At 50.0% G+C, this 14,978-nt stretch overlaps 1 protein-coding gene across 1 annotated transcript in view; it reads right to left on the reverse strand.

The window, feature by feature from the left end:
• The window catches only part of LOC311181685 (kinesin-like protein KIF19), a gene marked incomplete at both ends in the record, with an annotated part of 37,086 nt that overhangs the window by 14,064 nt on the left and 8,044 nt on the right, over window positions 1-14,978 (reverse strand). The window contains 9 exons of the mRNA XM_084250127.1: window positions 1,718-1,839; window positions 3,632-3,902; window positions 5,377-5,551; window positions 6,892-7,069; window positions 8,326-8,476; window positions 10,634-10,756; window positions 11,268-11,420; window positions 13,461-13,655; window positions 14,696-14,821. Of these exons, the coding sequence (XP_084106253.1) occupies window positions 1,718-1,839; window positions 3,632-3,902; window positions 5,377-5,551; window positions 6,892-7,069; window positions 8,326-8,476; window positions 10,634-10,756; window positions 11,268-11,420; window positions 13,461-13,655; window positions 14,696-14,821 (1,494 nt within the window). The remainder of the gene's footprint in view (window positions 1-1,717; window positions 1,840-3,631; window positions 3,903-5,376; window positions 5,552-6,891; window positions 7,070-8,325; window positions 8,477-10,633; window positions 10,757-11,267; window positions 11,421-13,460; window positions 13,656-14,695; window positions 14,822-14,978) is intronic.

Raw genomic sequence — 14,978 nt, forward strand, 5'->3', positions numbered from 1 at the left:
GGAGCACTAATAAACCTCTTCTGCTCAGTGGAAGGGCTGACTCAGCAGGTCTGGGGTGTTCCAACCCTGCATACACCAAAGAAAGCTGTGGCCCTTGACCAGTCCCCGGGGGTGACTTCTGAACCCTTAAGATATCTTTCCTGATAAGAGTCTCTGTTTATGCTGATAGCGTGACTTATTGTGAGAGTCTTGGGCATGTGGTATCAGCTTGACTCCTGGAGATTGGGTGAATGAGGCTGCCCCATAGACACTCCAGGCCCGTGTGACCCAAGCCCCCTCCCTAAAAACACCTCTGGATACCAAGCATGGTGAGCTTCCTGGTCAGCAATGCTCTGAGTTTGCTGTCACACCTTTGCCAGAATAAAATACCACTTGTGCAACTGCACTGAGCAGGGACAGATGTAAGCTCACTCCTGGTGTCTTCTGGACACCACCCTTGTGGTGCCTTTCACTTTTGCTAGCTTTAATCTGCATGTTTTCTTTCTCTTTTTCTTTTTTTAAAGATTTATTTATTTATACAAGAACCAGGGTATAGGCCAGAGGTACAGGAGGAGAGGATTCACCAGAGACAGAGCTGGGAACAGAACAGGCAGACCGACAAAACACACTGCTGAGGGGAGCAGCGGGCGAGACAGGAGAGAGGTCTGCTGTGCCACATGGGATTCTCACTGGCTGGCCGGGATCGAACCTGCACTGCAGAGGCTGCGGACAGCTTCACAGTGCGGTGCACAACCGCCTGTGCCACCAGGGAGGCCCAAATCTGCATATTTTCATGGTAGTAAACCATCACCGCAGAGTGACAGCTTTTCTTTGAGTCCTAGTGAGATGAACCTAAGGCTGGTCTTGGGGAGGCTGACACGTAACACAGAAAAGAGATGGGTATAAAACACTGTGTGAGAATGGGAGGAGTCACATAGCCACAATGTTCAGCAAGCCCGATTCCAGATGTGTGAATGGTCACTGAACCAGCAGGCCCAAAAAGCCAGTCCCTGCCAGGAGCAGCAGAAACCAAGAACTATCTCCACACACAAGGCACCACCTCAAGGTACAATGTCCTCCACTACTAGGGACTAGGGAACAGCTTTAGAGGCAGTCAGATCCCTGGTCCTCCTCTCTTGTGCCCACTTCTGGGCAACTACTCCTCCCCTACTCTTGCTGAAGCCTGGAAGTTTCTCCTTTTTTCCCCCTGTGAAGGTAAAGCAGAGGACTGTGGACCAGGAACCAGGCAGAGCCAAGCGCACAAGTAGGACTGTGGTCTAACTAACAAATGCAGGCCCCTCGCCCCATCTTCTCCCCTAGGGAGTCCCTCGAATTCACACGAGACACCACTCTATGCAGGAGGCCCAAGGCTGCTCTTGCAAGCTGACAATCCCAAGGGAAAGGTCTGAGACCATGTGCCTAAAAGAAGATACCTCTCCAGGGTCATGGAAGCCACAAGGCCCACCTCACACTTCCCAGGTTTCATTCTCATGGGCCTTCCCATCCACACAGGCCCACCCCAGGAACACTTCCTCCCCAGACCTCAGGGCCCAGGCAGGACTCGCCTCTCCTGAACCCGGCCCAGTCCAACAGCCCCATCCACACTACAGGTGTCTGTCCCTTGACAACTCTGCTCATGGAGGTGTCTGAGTTTCCTTTCTGTTTTAGGACCAGTCCCCTCACCAGGTCTAGCAATCAGGAGGTCTGTTGATCACTGCCGAGCCTCAGGGCAACTCACCCGCAGGGAACTGGACATGACCGAGTGCAGCAGCAGCAGGCGGTTCAGTGTGCCCTCTCCCAGCTCCCGGGAGTACAGGCAGTACCGCTTGTCCAGGGCCTCTGGCAGTGAGATGCCAGCATCTGAGGACGAGGGAAAGCAGAGGTCAGGGAAACATCTGTTCCTTGTTAAAAAGACAGGAGGTGGATTTTGCAGGTACTGATACATACAGCAAGCTGACAGGAGAGGGTTTTTTCTAGAGAGTGGGCTGGGATTCCGTATGTCTTCTTTATGTTTTTCTCTATTGTAAAATGTTTCTACTGTGTTCATACATTGTCCTTTAATCATAAAATAGGGAAACTAACAATTCTAAAGTTCAAATAAAATTTAAGTTAAAAATTAAAGAGCCACTCCTAAGTGTATGCCCAAAAGAATGGAAAACAGGTGTACAAACAAAAACTGGCACACCAAGTTCACAGCAGTACTATCCTCAGCACTACAATGAAAGAGACAAGTGCCCATCGGCAGATGGACACACACACAGAGAATGTGCTAGGTCAAGGACAGTAGCCAGTCTTAAGCAGGAACAGAGGTCTGCTGCATGCCGCAACAGGGCCAAAGAACCCAGACACGAAAGGTTACGGCTGCTAATTGCATTTACACAAAGTGTCCAGAGCAGGCCAGTCCATGGAAATAGAAAACAGACGCAGGGGCGTCTCATGGACTAGTGGACATGGGAGCTGAATAGAGGTGACGGCTGCACCACGCTGAACTGGGCTAAGCACTACTGAGTTGTATGTGCTACAAAGGTGGATTTTACATAAATTTTATATAAATTTCACATCAAAAAAAAATGTTCAAGTAAGAAATTTTAAAACAGCCAGAACCCTAAAGAAGAAGCCAGGAGGGTTGGTTGTAGAATCAGGCTACCGATATCCAAACACTCACCAATAGAGATGGCAAAGTATTTTTTATTTATTTATTTATTTATTTTTTTTAATAGAGGCATGCTTTATTTATTTGTTTGCTGGCTTGTTTGTTTGTTTTGTTTATACATGCACTGGGTACAGTCAGAAGCGCGGGAGGGTGAGAGAATTCACCAGAGCCAGAGCGGGGAGCAGAGCAGGCAGAAGGACCGAAGTACACTGCTGAGGGGAGCAGCGGGCGGCAGGAGAGGTCTGCGCGCCATGTGGGACCCTCCTCTGGTGGCCGGGGAGCAGCCAGGGATCGAACCGGCGCCGCAGAGGCCGCGGGCAGCTTCGCAACCCAGCGCTCAACCGCTGCGCCACCGGGGAGGCCCTAGAGATGGCAAAGTAAAGCATGCTGCAGGGCACTCCTGTTTGTGTAAAAGTGTGTTTACATGAATATACATTGCACAGCTCCACTGGGGGGAATGCACAGGTCACAAAGACAGTGGACCGAGACAGGGTTGGAGTGGGAGGGAGACTGAGTTTCCTAGGACCCTATTTGGATAACAATGGGGTTTTTTAACCTGGGCGTGGTCTACTCTTTCCAGAAAATGACAATAATAAAAAATCAGCTCCCTTGGGCCTCCCCGGTGGCGCAGCGGTTGAGCGCTGGGTTGCGAAACTGCGCGCGGCCTCTGCGGCGCCGGTTCGATCCCTGGCTGCTCCCCGGCCACCAGAGGAGGGTCCCACATGGCGCGCAGACCTCTCCTGCCGCCCGCTGCTCCCCTCAGCAGTGTACTTCGGTCCTTCTGCCTGCTCTGCTCCCCGCTCTGGCTCTGGTGAATTCTCTCACCCTCCCGCGCTTCTGACTGTACCCAGTGCATGTAAAAACAAACAAACAAACAAACCAGCAAACAAATAAATAAAGCATGCCTCTATAAAAAAAAAAAAAAGATAAAAAATAAAATAAAATAAAATAAAAAATAAAAAATCAGCTCCCCCGAGCTGGGTGCTGGGGCTGCCTCACCCTGGATCAGCTGCTGCTGGTCTTGGATGATCTGCTCACAGAGCAACCTGTGCTGGTGATAGCGCTGAATCACGAAGTCCTTCTGGCACAGCAGGTTCTTCCTGCGCAGGTTGTGGGCCTGAAGCTCCGTGCTCTCCACCTCCAGTTCATGGGCCCTGCACAGCAGCCGGAGCACCTCCCTCTGGTCCTCATTAATGGCCTGCTTGGGGAGCAGTTTCTCCATCTGCGACGCCTTCCTCTTGGCGTTGGCCAGGCGCTGCTCCAGCCCAGCCTGGAGAAAGAACAGGAGTTCAGGGCATGGGCCAGGGCGCCAGTGGTCATGATATTCGTTCTAATGGGCTCAGGGTTACAAGCCACACTCTGGAAAGCCCACCAGGGGTCAACTGAGGACTGTGGCTGCCCCCTCACATTAATCATGTCTTTTATCTGTCACGTTCTGATGTTTTGACGTTTGGGGCCTGCTGGCCCAGAAAGATTCTGCTCTTCACCTCCTCTCTGAAGTCCTCCTGATTCCCCAGCTGGGCCAACAGCTCCCTCTGCTGGCTCCCCAACATCCCATCTCTGGCTGTTACCCAGCCTCTATACTGGGCTAGAGAACTGCGTTTGTGCCTCTCCCTAGAAGATGGTGAGCTTCAGCCACAGAGAGCACCTGGCTCATCTTTATGTTCCTCCAGTCTAGCATTGAGCTGGACACTTAAAACATTGATTTATTTTTTATTAAGTAATTGATTAATTACTTGTTTAATTAATGGAGTCATAATGTATGGGCTACTTTGCATCTCAGCATCTACATTTGTCCCCCCAAGGTCATGCTCGTTGCCAATATACATTATCAGTTCAAGACAAAGGCATTTATTTCTCTTACTTTTAAAGAGTGGAGGACTTTTAAAGTGAGATGGAGTAATCTGCAAATTGCTACAGGCAGATGTAGTAATATTAAGAGGCTCTTGGTTTGGCTGGAGAGCTTTTAAGTGAAATAAATGCCTCCTGCTTTCAGCAACATGACTTCACTAGTCGTTTTCTCTAGAGGCCTGAAAATATACCCGCAGACATTTGACTAATGGGTAGAATAGAAACCAACGTCACTGGCATTTTCCCCAAATCCTTCATCAAGCGCCAGTTCTGAAATTTTCCTGAAGTGAGGCTATTAGATGACTAGCTATGATAGAAAGAGTTCATATAAATATCTAGCTCTTCTCAGAAAGCAAAAAGGAGAGAAGACGTCATTCTCTAGGGAGGAACCTCAGATCCTGGCTTCCTCTGACCATGTCCCTGGACCTCCTGTGACGTGACCAGCCCATACTCAGGGGAAGGCTTGCGAGATATCAACGGAGAGAAAGCACTTCATAAAGTGTAAAGTGCTTGTCTGTGCCAAGGGACTTGTTAGAAGCTTGGCTACCCCAAGTGGCAGGGAGACCATCCGTGCCCCACTTCATGGCCACGGGCCTCTCTGTCCCCAGGGGCCTCCTGCCCTGTGTGGCTCACACACACATACACCCCGAGTGGCTATAACCTCTATACCAAGGGACATGAACTTTGGTGTCAGACCCGGGTCCGATCCCAGCTCTGCTGCTCCTGCTCTCTAAAATTTGGACCATTTATCTCATCCCTCTCCATTTTATCCATCCATGAAAAGTCATGACTGGCCTGTCCATGGGAGGGTTGTAAGGGCCCTGAGAGTCCTGACAGATGCTAGGGCCTCGTTGTGACTGCCTCAGCAGTGGGCATGTGGTTTTCTCTCCCACCTTGAGGGCCAGGGTCTTCCGCTGCTCAGCCAGAAGCATGTTGACCTCCTCTCTGGCCAGCACCACCTCGTGTGGCTCTGTGGACTCTCCCTCCTCCCCATCCACGTCAGCCTCTGCCGTCTCCTCATCCTTCTCGGGCATCCTGTGTACCTGGTGGGTCTTCTCCCGCTCCCAGCTGTAGCCACAATAGAGGGGTCAGGGGTCATACAAGCCTCTTACAGGGCTGCAGTCCTGGCACCTCTTGTCCTGGAGACTCAGCGGGTTCTGGCTGACCTATTGGCTTGCCTGGGCATGGAATATGGGGCAGACAATGGACTAGGGTGGGGGATTATGGGTGTTTTGGTGGTGCTATTGTGTGGTCACAACTTACACCTGAAGAGGTGTGATCCTATACCCCTAAATCATAGACAGTTTGTAAACCAACATTACCTCAATAAAAAGTAATGCAATTTTAAAAAAATGGGGCAGAATTGGGTCAGATGTGTGAGCTCTTCTATATTTATGAAAAAGAGCATGAGCAAAAGCTGAAAGGAAAGAAAGAAGCAATAAACATTTTGTGGTAGGATCGCTGAGGGATTAGGTGCAGGACTTTGCAACTAGCCCACGCCCCTCCAAGCACAGGACCTCCTAAGATCTTCCAGTGACCTTGGGCACCCTCCTATGTAAACGTGCCCACCCCAACTACTCTCCTGGACTGTGAAACCTGGATGGTAACAGTGCACACTCCAGGGACTCTGAGAGGATGAACCAAAACATCCCGGTTTCAGATTGGGCCAAAACCAGTCTGGGAGGTGAATGGTGGTAAGAGCACCTCCTCTTACTGGGAATTCCTCCAATGTAAGTATCGTGCTTTTTGTATAACTTTAAGAAATAAACAAAAAGGCAGAAAGAAAAAAAGGTAGAAGAGGAACGTGGCTAGGGTTGGAGAAAAACAAACTGGAATTATAGCACTAAGTTTAAGCTACCCATAGGAGGGAGTCCACCTGTCCTAATTTGTCCAGGGCCTTCCCAGGCAGCACTGTTGTCCCTGTGTGACTGCTAATGGCACCTCCTCTCACTTTCAAGTGCATTAGGTCCAAATGAGAACTTGCATGAGCAATGCCCACGTATATGGGCAGTCTACTCACAGCAGGCGCAGAGAGAATGCCCAGGGAATGCACAACCTTGAGCAAGCCTATGGCCCCTCTGAGCCTCAGTATCACCTTCTCTCAAGTAGCATTGATTCAGACCTGGCGAAGGATACCCCCCTCTGAGAGAAAGCTCATTGGAGCCTGTAAGCCTTCTCCTCCCAGCCCAGTTTAGCTATAAGGGCAGGAGAACAAGAGAAAGATCAGATCACGAGTCCTGCTTATGAAGAAAGGGTGCCCCCTGGGAACCTGCAGGCAGTAGAGATAGCAAAGAAAAAAGAAAAAAGAGCTCTCATCAGTGGCCCTCTCTTATCCTTGCTGGCTTCTCTGCCCTGTTGGATGGAGAGTGCCGGGGCCTTTGGTGATGCCCAGAGGCAGAGACACTCACTCCGCAATGGTCAGCAGGTGACGGGATGTGTCGATGTGCAGCTCAATGTTAGTGTTCTCCAGCTCCACCAGGCTGCGCCGCATCTCCAGCTGCTCCTTGAAGGCTCCAATGAGCTGTGCCCGGATCTTGTTCATCTGCAGGTGGCTGTCCTCCTCTGCGTTGTGTGGGGGAATAGTAACTAGGAGCACAAAGAGAGCCAGCTGTATCAGGAGCAGTGCCACCTAAGCCATGGCTGAACTTCATATTGCCCATCAAAGAGAGTCTGGCCCAAGGGGGCATCTAATGAACAAGTGTGGATGGATGGATGGATGGATGGATGGATGGATGGATGGACGGATGGATGGATGAAGGATGGATGGATGGATGATAGATGGATGGATGATGGATGAATGGTAGGTGATGGCTTGAGGCATGAATACATAGTAGGCGGATAGGTAGGTGGGTCAAGGTATGGATGAATGAATGTATGGGAAGGTGGGTATAAATTAGTGGTTAATTTTATGTAAAGTTACAATGTGGTCTAATCCCAAAAGGAGCCTGAATAAAACTGATAGGGACCTCCCTGGTGGCGCAAGGGGTTAAGTCACAGCCTGTGAAGATGTCTGCAGCCTTTGCAGTATGAGTTCAATCCCCAGCTGGCCAGGGAGCAACCCACATGGCGCAGCAGATCTCTCCTGTCTCGCCCACTGTTCCCCTCAGCAGTATATTTCAGTCAGTCTGCCTGTTCTGTTCCCCACTCTGTCTCTGGTAAATCCTCTTAACCCCCACACCTCTGGCCTGAACCCCAGCTCTTGTATGCATAAATAAATAAATCTTTAAAAAAAAAACTGAGTCGGGGGAAGGGAGGAGTGGAGAGAAATTGCCTGATGGGTATAGGGCTTGACTTGGGAGTGATGAAATGTTTTGGTTCTGGGTAGAGGTGGCTACACATCACAATATGCAAGATGCCACTGAATTATTTGCTTCAAGGTGGTAAGTTTTATGCTATGTGAGTTTTACCTCAATCAAAAGTTTTTAAAGAACTAGATGCAAATGTTAGCAGAAAATGCAAAGTCTGCACTCTTTGTATCATTTTGTAGATCTAAAATTATTCTAAAATAAAGTTGTTGTTTTTTTTTTAATATATCTGGTTTGGGAGGAAGGAAAAACAAACCAAAAAAAGTAGGATAGTAAGAAGAAAAGTAAAAAAGAAAGAAATTTAAAGAAAGCAGAGGACATAGTTCACACATACACACATACTGTACAGTGAGGAAATGAAAGCTGAGCTCAGGTGCTTACCCCACAGTAAGAAAGGGGCAGGGTCACCAAACTCCTGGAGGGCCCAGGAGTGAGGACAGGGCAGGTCTGGGGCTGGTCACGATGGAGAGCCTCCAAGCCCTGGTGGGGAGAGGGGGCAGCAAAGTGGAAAGAGGCCCCGGCCTGCCTCAGCTCTACCTTGTGTATTCTGGGCACCGGGACTACTTTTCTTCTCCTTTTCCTGCTTCTCAATCTTGGATTTGAGGTGCTCGATCTCCCTGCGCAGGTCCGAGATGACGTCCGTGTACTGCGCAATGTGGTAGGACACGCTCAGCAGGTTGCGCTTGACCTGGTGGGGTAGGACCACAGGGGCCAAAGTCAGAGCTGGTCAGGGCACCCCAGGAAGTGGCAATGCACTTACCCCAAAACTACAAACACATTTCTGTCATAAAAATTCAAATCAGGGCCTCCCCGGTGCGCAGTGGTTGAGCGCTGGGCTGCGAAGCTGCCCCGCAGCCTCTGCAGCGCCAGTTCAATCCCCGGCTGCTCCGCGGCCACCGGAGGAGGGTCCCGCATGGCGCTCAGACCTCTCCTGCCGCCCGCTGCTCCCCTCAGCAGTGTACTTCGGTCCTTCTGCCTGCTCTGCTCCCCGCTCTGGCTCTGGTGAATTCTCTCACCCTCCCGCGCTTCTGACTGTACCCAGTGCTTGTATAAATAATAAATAAATAAATCTTAAAAAAAAAATTCAAATCAGTACAATTCAGTCTTAAAAGCAGGTCCTGTCCTGTCACATAAAACATGACTAAGGACACTGTGCTGAGCAAAGTAAGTCGGTTGGAAAGGGATTCCACCACATCCTTGCAGGGAGCAGAAGCCTATTACAGGGGCTGGAGAGGGCAATGAGAAGTCAGAGTTGAATGGGTCCAGAGTTTCAGGTTGGGAAGATGAGAAATTCCTGGAGGTGGAGGAAGGTAATGTTTGCACAGCAAAGTGAATGTTCTTAATGCCAGTGACCTGCATACTTAACAGAGCTGAGATGGTAACTTTCATCTTATGTACATCTCACCATAATAAAAAAAATTCAAACAATCCATCAAGATTTAAAAATAAACCAACAGGCAACCATCCTGGTGTGTGCTTCCAGATCTTTCTCTGTACAGTTCTATATGTCTATATGTAGTATCTAGACAGATAGGGACAGCACTTTGGGTGTAGGTTTTGAATTTATATAAATGATGTTGAATGGTAACTGCTATTCTCTAACTAGCTTTTCTCATCCACTGCGTCTTAGAGGGCAGTTGTCAGCTGGACAGGGGAGCCTGTTCAAACAGCTGCAGGGCAGCCCATGAGAGGGACAGCCGTCTGCTTGTCCCATCCTCTTTGATGGGCTCTTTGGAGCCTCCCACTGATACAACTTCCTTGGGTGTGTGGGCCCACATTTCCCTCTGGTGGATTTGGAGGGTAAAATGGCTGGCTGCAGGGCACAAGCAGAGGTGACTTCAATTGCTCTTCATCTGTATATCACATGTTCTTCATCATTCAGGGCTCCACCTGGACTAACCCATGCCCCCTTAGGAAAGTCCCCTCTCAATTCAGCCTGCTCTGTCACTCTTTCTTGTAACACCCTGTGGCTCTGAGTTAGAGCACTTTTTATGATTTTTGTTTGTTTGTTTTTGTTTTCTAAAGATTTATTTATTTATTCATATAAGAGCTGGGGTGCAGGCCAGAGGTGCAGGGGGGTGCGCCATGTGGGTTGCTCCCTGGCCAGCCGGGGACTGAACTCGTGCTGCAGATGCTTCGGATTGCTTCATAATGTGGTGCTTAACCCCTTGCGCCACTAGGGAGGCCCACTTTTATGATTTGAAAGGATATCTATGTGAGTTTAATATCTGTCTCTCTCCACCCATCACTAAGGTCAGGGTCATTGAGAATAAAATCTCTCTGGTTTGCTCTTATCACAACATCTAGTTCACCTTGGCATTGGGGTGATCTCATCACATGCTTGTCGAAAAATGATGAGTATAATAAAATAACACCCATCACAGGCTGACCTCCAGCCCTGCATGTACTAAGTGACCTCCATGCATTATCTCACTGAAGTCTCATGCATCCTTAAGAGATGGATGCTTCAAACTGAGAACAGCCAAGGAGACAGAAGAGCACAGTGGTTTAAGGTATGGAATCTGGAGCCAGGCTCTCTGGGCCCCAGTTGGTTCTGTTCTAGTTGTGGAAGATTTGAGAAGTTGCTTTGTATCTTTATGCTTCAGGACCTCAGGCTATCAAATTGAATAACAAAACCTCCCTATTGTCCGTATTGCCCTTAGAAGAGAAGAGAAGGGAGAAGCCCTGTGAAGACTGTGACAAAGAGAGATCCAGGCGGCCACGAGCCAAGGAATGGCAGGAGCCACCAGAGCTGGAAGACAGGAAGGCTCCTGCCCAAGTGCCCCAGCAGAGAGTGCTGTGTGAGAGTCCAAGGAGCAGGTGGAGGCAGAGAGCAAGGGCTTACCCTTGTCTTGATGTTCTTGGCCCTGTAGGCATATAGCAGAGTGGTCCGTGACTCCTCGAAGTACGTGCTGGCTGGGCTGATGTGGGCGATCATCACTGTCCGGCTGTTCCCTCCCAGAGCATCCTGCTCAGTGGAAGACATAAGCTAGGGGTCATGGAAATGGGGCCCCAACCTGTCCAGTGGCTCTGACCCACCTGTCCCAGGCCCTTCTGAGTTTCCTGCTCCAAACCCCAATTGATGCTGAGACCAAGGTGCCAGTGATCAGATCCCTTCCAGGCCCACCAGATTAGACAATGGGGCTGAATTTACAGTGACATTTATTTATTGCTTTGCCTCTTATTTACTTATATCCTTGTTATGGAATAGAGGTAACCACATTCAGCTCATTATAAAGAGTAATTTATGTACAGTAAAACCATCTGTGATAGGACAGCATCAGTAAGGTGGTAAGCCCCCTGACCCTTGGAGTATGCAAGCACAAGTTGGAACAGAGGGGTGGAGGGGGGAGTCAGGCAGTGATTAGAGATGGTTTCTATGGTGTCCCCTGCCTTTAGGGGTTCCCAAAAGGGCCCTTAGCCATGAAAGATGCTGGCAGCTGCTGCAACCTACTTCCCCCAAGATCTGCAGCTCTTACCTTCAGCAGGCGAGTGAGTTTGCTGTCCCGGAAGTTCACATACTGCGCACGGCTGCCACCCTTCTCACTGAGAGCATTGATACAGTTGCCCAGCGCCAGCAGGGAGCGGTTGATGTGAGCACCCTCCTTCATCCTTTTGCCTCGGTTCTGGGTCTGAGCAGGGAGAGGTTAAGCTACTGGGAGATGATCCTTTTCCACCCACCATCTCCCCAACTCCAGAACCCAGGGGAGGGAACTGTGGGCTAGAGGGATGCAATAACCTCACACACATACGGCTAGGGCTTAGGAACTGAGGCTCTGCAAGCTCTGTTAGATTCTTGGAACCTCTGGACTCATGTCAGTGACATAGGACATAGTGCTACAGTGGAGCACTACACAGCCATGAAAAGGAATGAGGTAGCACTATCTATGGATGTTGAAAAGATGTTTATGATTACATGAAATAGACATAGGCTAGAGGGATGTCTGTTTGGACAACCTCTAAATAAATAAATTACATTTTTAGTAATAGGAAAGTGTGTGTTTTATCCAGAAAGTCCCTCCACATTGAAACTCTCTCACTTTCAGTCTCAACTCAGCACCCCTCCTCAGAGAGCAGGCCCCAATCTCACTCTCCAAAAGGCAGACTGCAGCGCCCCCTACCCCACCGCCTATTGCTCTTCCCACATTACCCTATTAAATTCCTTCCAATCATTTCACTCTCTTGGCAATTATCTTGCTCCTATATACATTCAATGCTTTTCCACCTGTTCCCCTCCCCCCAGAACATAACTCCATGTGGGACCCGTCACTCTGGTTGACAAAGGGCCCAGGACACTGGCAGGCACCTGACCCATATCAGGCTCAGTGGCTGTGTGCAGGTTGGATACACAGATGGACAAGGAGCCTGGGAGGACAAGCTCCACACTCCCAGGGGGAAGGTGACTTCTAAGTGTAACCATCTTCCTGTGCTTTTCCACAGTCCCCTCTATTTCTGCAGTGCAGCTCTATTACATTTGAAACCAGAAAGGAAACTAACATTTTTCTCTTTAAAAGTGTGGGTTTTGGAGGCCTCCCTGGTGGCACAGGCGGTTGAGTGCTGCGCTGTGAAGCTCTCTGCAGCCTCTGCAGTGCAGGTTTGATCCTGGCCGGCCGGCAAGGGTCCCACATGGCGCAGCAGACCTCTCCTATCTCGCCCGCTGCTCCCCTCAGCAATGTATTTCATCAGTCTGCCTGTTCTGTTCCCTGCTCTGTCTCTGGTGAGTCCTCTCACCCCCAACATCTCTGGCCTGTACCCCAGTTCTAGTATAAATAAATAAATCTTAAAAAAAGAAGTGTGGGTTTTGAAGGCAACAGGGAGCTTGGTTCGAGAATATTCTACTTATCTTGAACTTGTCTCCCAGCCTAAATCGCCACTTCCAGTATCTTCCAAACTCACAGGGTTGTGGGGACCCCTGCCTGGTGTCCCCTCCAGAGCTGAGTCCTGGGGGAGGCCGGACTCCACCTACCTGTTGAGCCCAACCCAGTCCAGCTACCACAGGCCAGAATTCCAGGTCTTGCTCAGGGCCCCAGAGCTATTCCTTCCATCACACTCGCTTCATCACTATGAAGCGACCTGCCCAACTCTGTTGGTGTGTGTCAGCCATGACTTTTATTTTCTGAGTTCTGATACTTTGACATCTGCAGCCCTAATGACCTTGGAGAGACTATCTCTCCCAGCGTTAGTCAAGTCCTAAAAATAGCAAACAACTCACTTGTGAGCACACCTTTCAAATGGAAACCAGCCAGCTCAGAACCCACATCTCCATCTACTCCTTTCTCGGACTCTCACACACAGGGCCCCTGTCCCCTTGCCCTGAAGTCCCAGGGCTAAGTACCAGACCAGCTATCCTAAGCCTACTCTCCCATAGAAAACCAAAATAAAGACTTAGCCCCATATATCCCCACACGCCACCTCCTACCAACCCTGGGGCTTTGTGTCTGCAATGCCCAGAAGAGCAGTTACCCAAGAGGCCGTCTAGGCTCAGTGGGCTTTGCCACTCAATGTCTATTGAGAATGATTCACTCAACACACATTGGGCCTGGCGCTGTTTTGGGTGCTGAAGACATTTGAGCAAGGGCACACAGGGTCCTGCTCACAGACCAGAGGGCAGATGGGCTCAGGTGAGTAATTGTGATGCCCATGAGAGGGACAGGGAGGGTGCAAGGAGGAACCTGGGATGCCCGCTCTGAGCCTGCCAGGTCCACCATGAAGAGCCTCCCGACGTGCACTTCCTCCGCCAAATCTGTGCCTCGGCTTCGCTGGCGCACGGTGACCTGCAGCACAGCATGCGAGCGTGATGATGTCTTGTTGGTGGCCGTCGGCTCCTGTGTGCGCTGCCGATTTCCTTTGGTAAGGAGCTGCATGATCTGCAGACAGATGTGAAAGCACAAACGCAATGAAGGGACCCCAAGTGGCCTTCTGCTCCCCCGCAGAATGACCTAGGCATGAGGAAGGGCCCCCTAAACTCCTTTGGGCAACTGTTCACTGGTTCCTATGGTTGGGGTGCAGCAGGCAGACCCGCATCCAGTAGAAGTGATTTCTGGTTTGTGACATAAAGTGATGAATTGAGCCAACTAATCCAGCAGGAGGGGCAGGAGGCTGGCACTTGTACCACACTGCCCCTTCCCTACTGTGGCAGGCATTACCACTGAATTGCTTGTCTCTTCCCCACAGAGGTGGGAGCAGCCTCAGAAATGCTTTTCGATACAGAAGTCCAGGCAGTCATGTGATTTGGCTAGGGTTGGCTAGTGATCTGAAGCCCGTGCTCCTTCAAACAATTGTGGAACCAGGCCAACAAGCCTCTGCTGAGCATCTACTGGGTGCTGGGCTCATATTAGGAGAAAATGGGGCTGGAGTATACAGTCATCTTGGCCCTGGGGGCCAAAGAATCTGTGCTGATTCTGAGACAATAAGGAGCCATTGAAGGTTTCTGAGAGGTGAGAGGCTCACCCCCAGGACAATGTGGAGGCTGGATTGGTGTAGAAAGAGACTCAGGTAGACTGAAAGATAGAGAGCTGTAAAAATGTTTACAACTTGCTTTCATTACAAAAACAATACTTCAATACTAAGAATCAGGAATGGCAATTGGATTTCAAGCTCAAAGTCGGCTCTGGTTGGTTGCGACTGCAGGAGCATGTGTAGAAAGGATTTCCAGCCTGCATCTGTACTGAGAGGGAAGAGCCTGTGATCTATTAGTGATGTCTGCCCTGAACACAGGCGAGGAGTGTGAAGCTATGTTACCAATGTCTGCAGTTCCCTTAGCTCAAGCCCAGCTGCTTAGAAACAACTTTGAAGCTGTGTGTCCAGCTCTACTCTGCAAACTTAAACAAGGCACACCTTATGCACTGGTGAGTGTGGCCAGCCTGGCTGAGCCCCATGTTCCTCCATAGGCCCCCATGACTCTCACCTCCTGGGCATTTGAGGTGGAGACTTCCGTGATGCCTGCAATCTGGATGCTGCCCTTAGAATCTTCCCTTAGTTCCAGGAACCCCGAGGACGGGTTCAGGAGATCCCGGATCACTTCGTTATAAATCTGGGATGAGACAGAGAAGCTGGAAACAGAGTGGCTTTGGTGCAAAAACAGCACAAGGACCTATACAGCAGAAGCCTGAGAACTGAGGATTTCCGCAAAGCCAGTGGGCATTTTATGGAAACACAGAGGGTTTCACACACACACTCATGCCCATTTT

The sequence above is a fragment of the Talpa europaea genome, assembly GCF_964194135.1.
Source record: "Talpa europaea genome assembly, chromosome: 12".
NCBI lineage: Eukaryota > Metazoa > Chordata > Mammalia > Eulipotyphla > Talpidae > Talpa > Talpa europaea.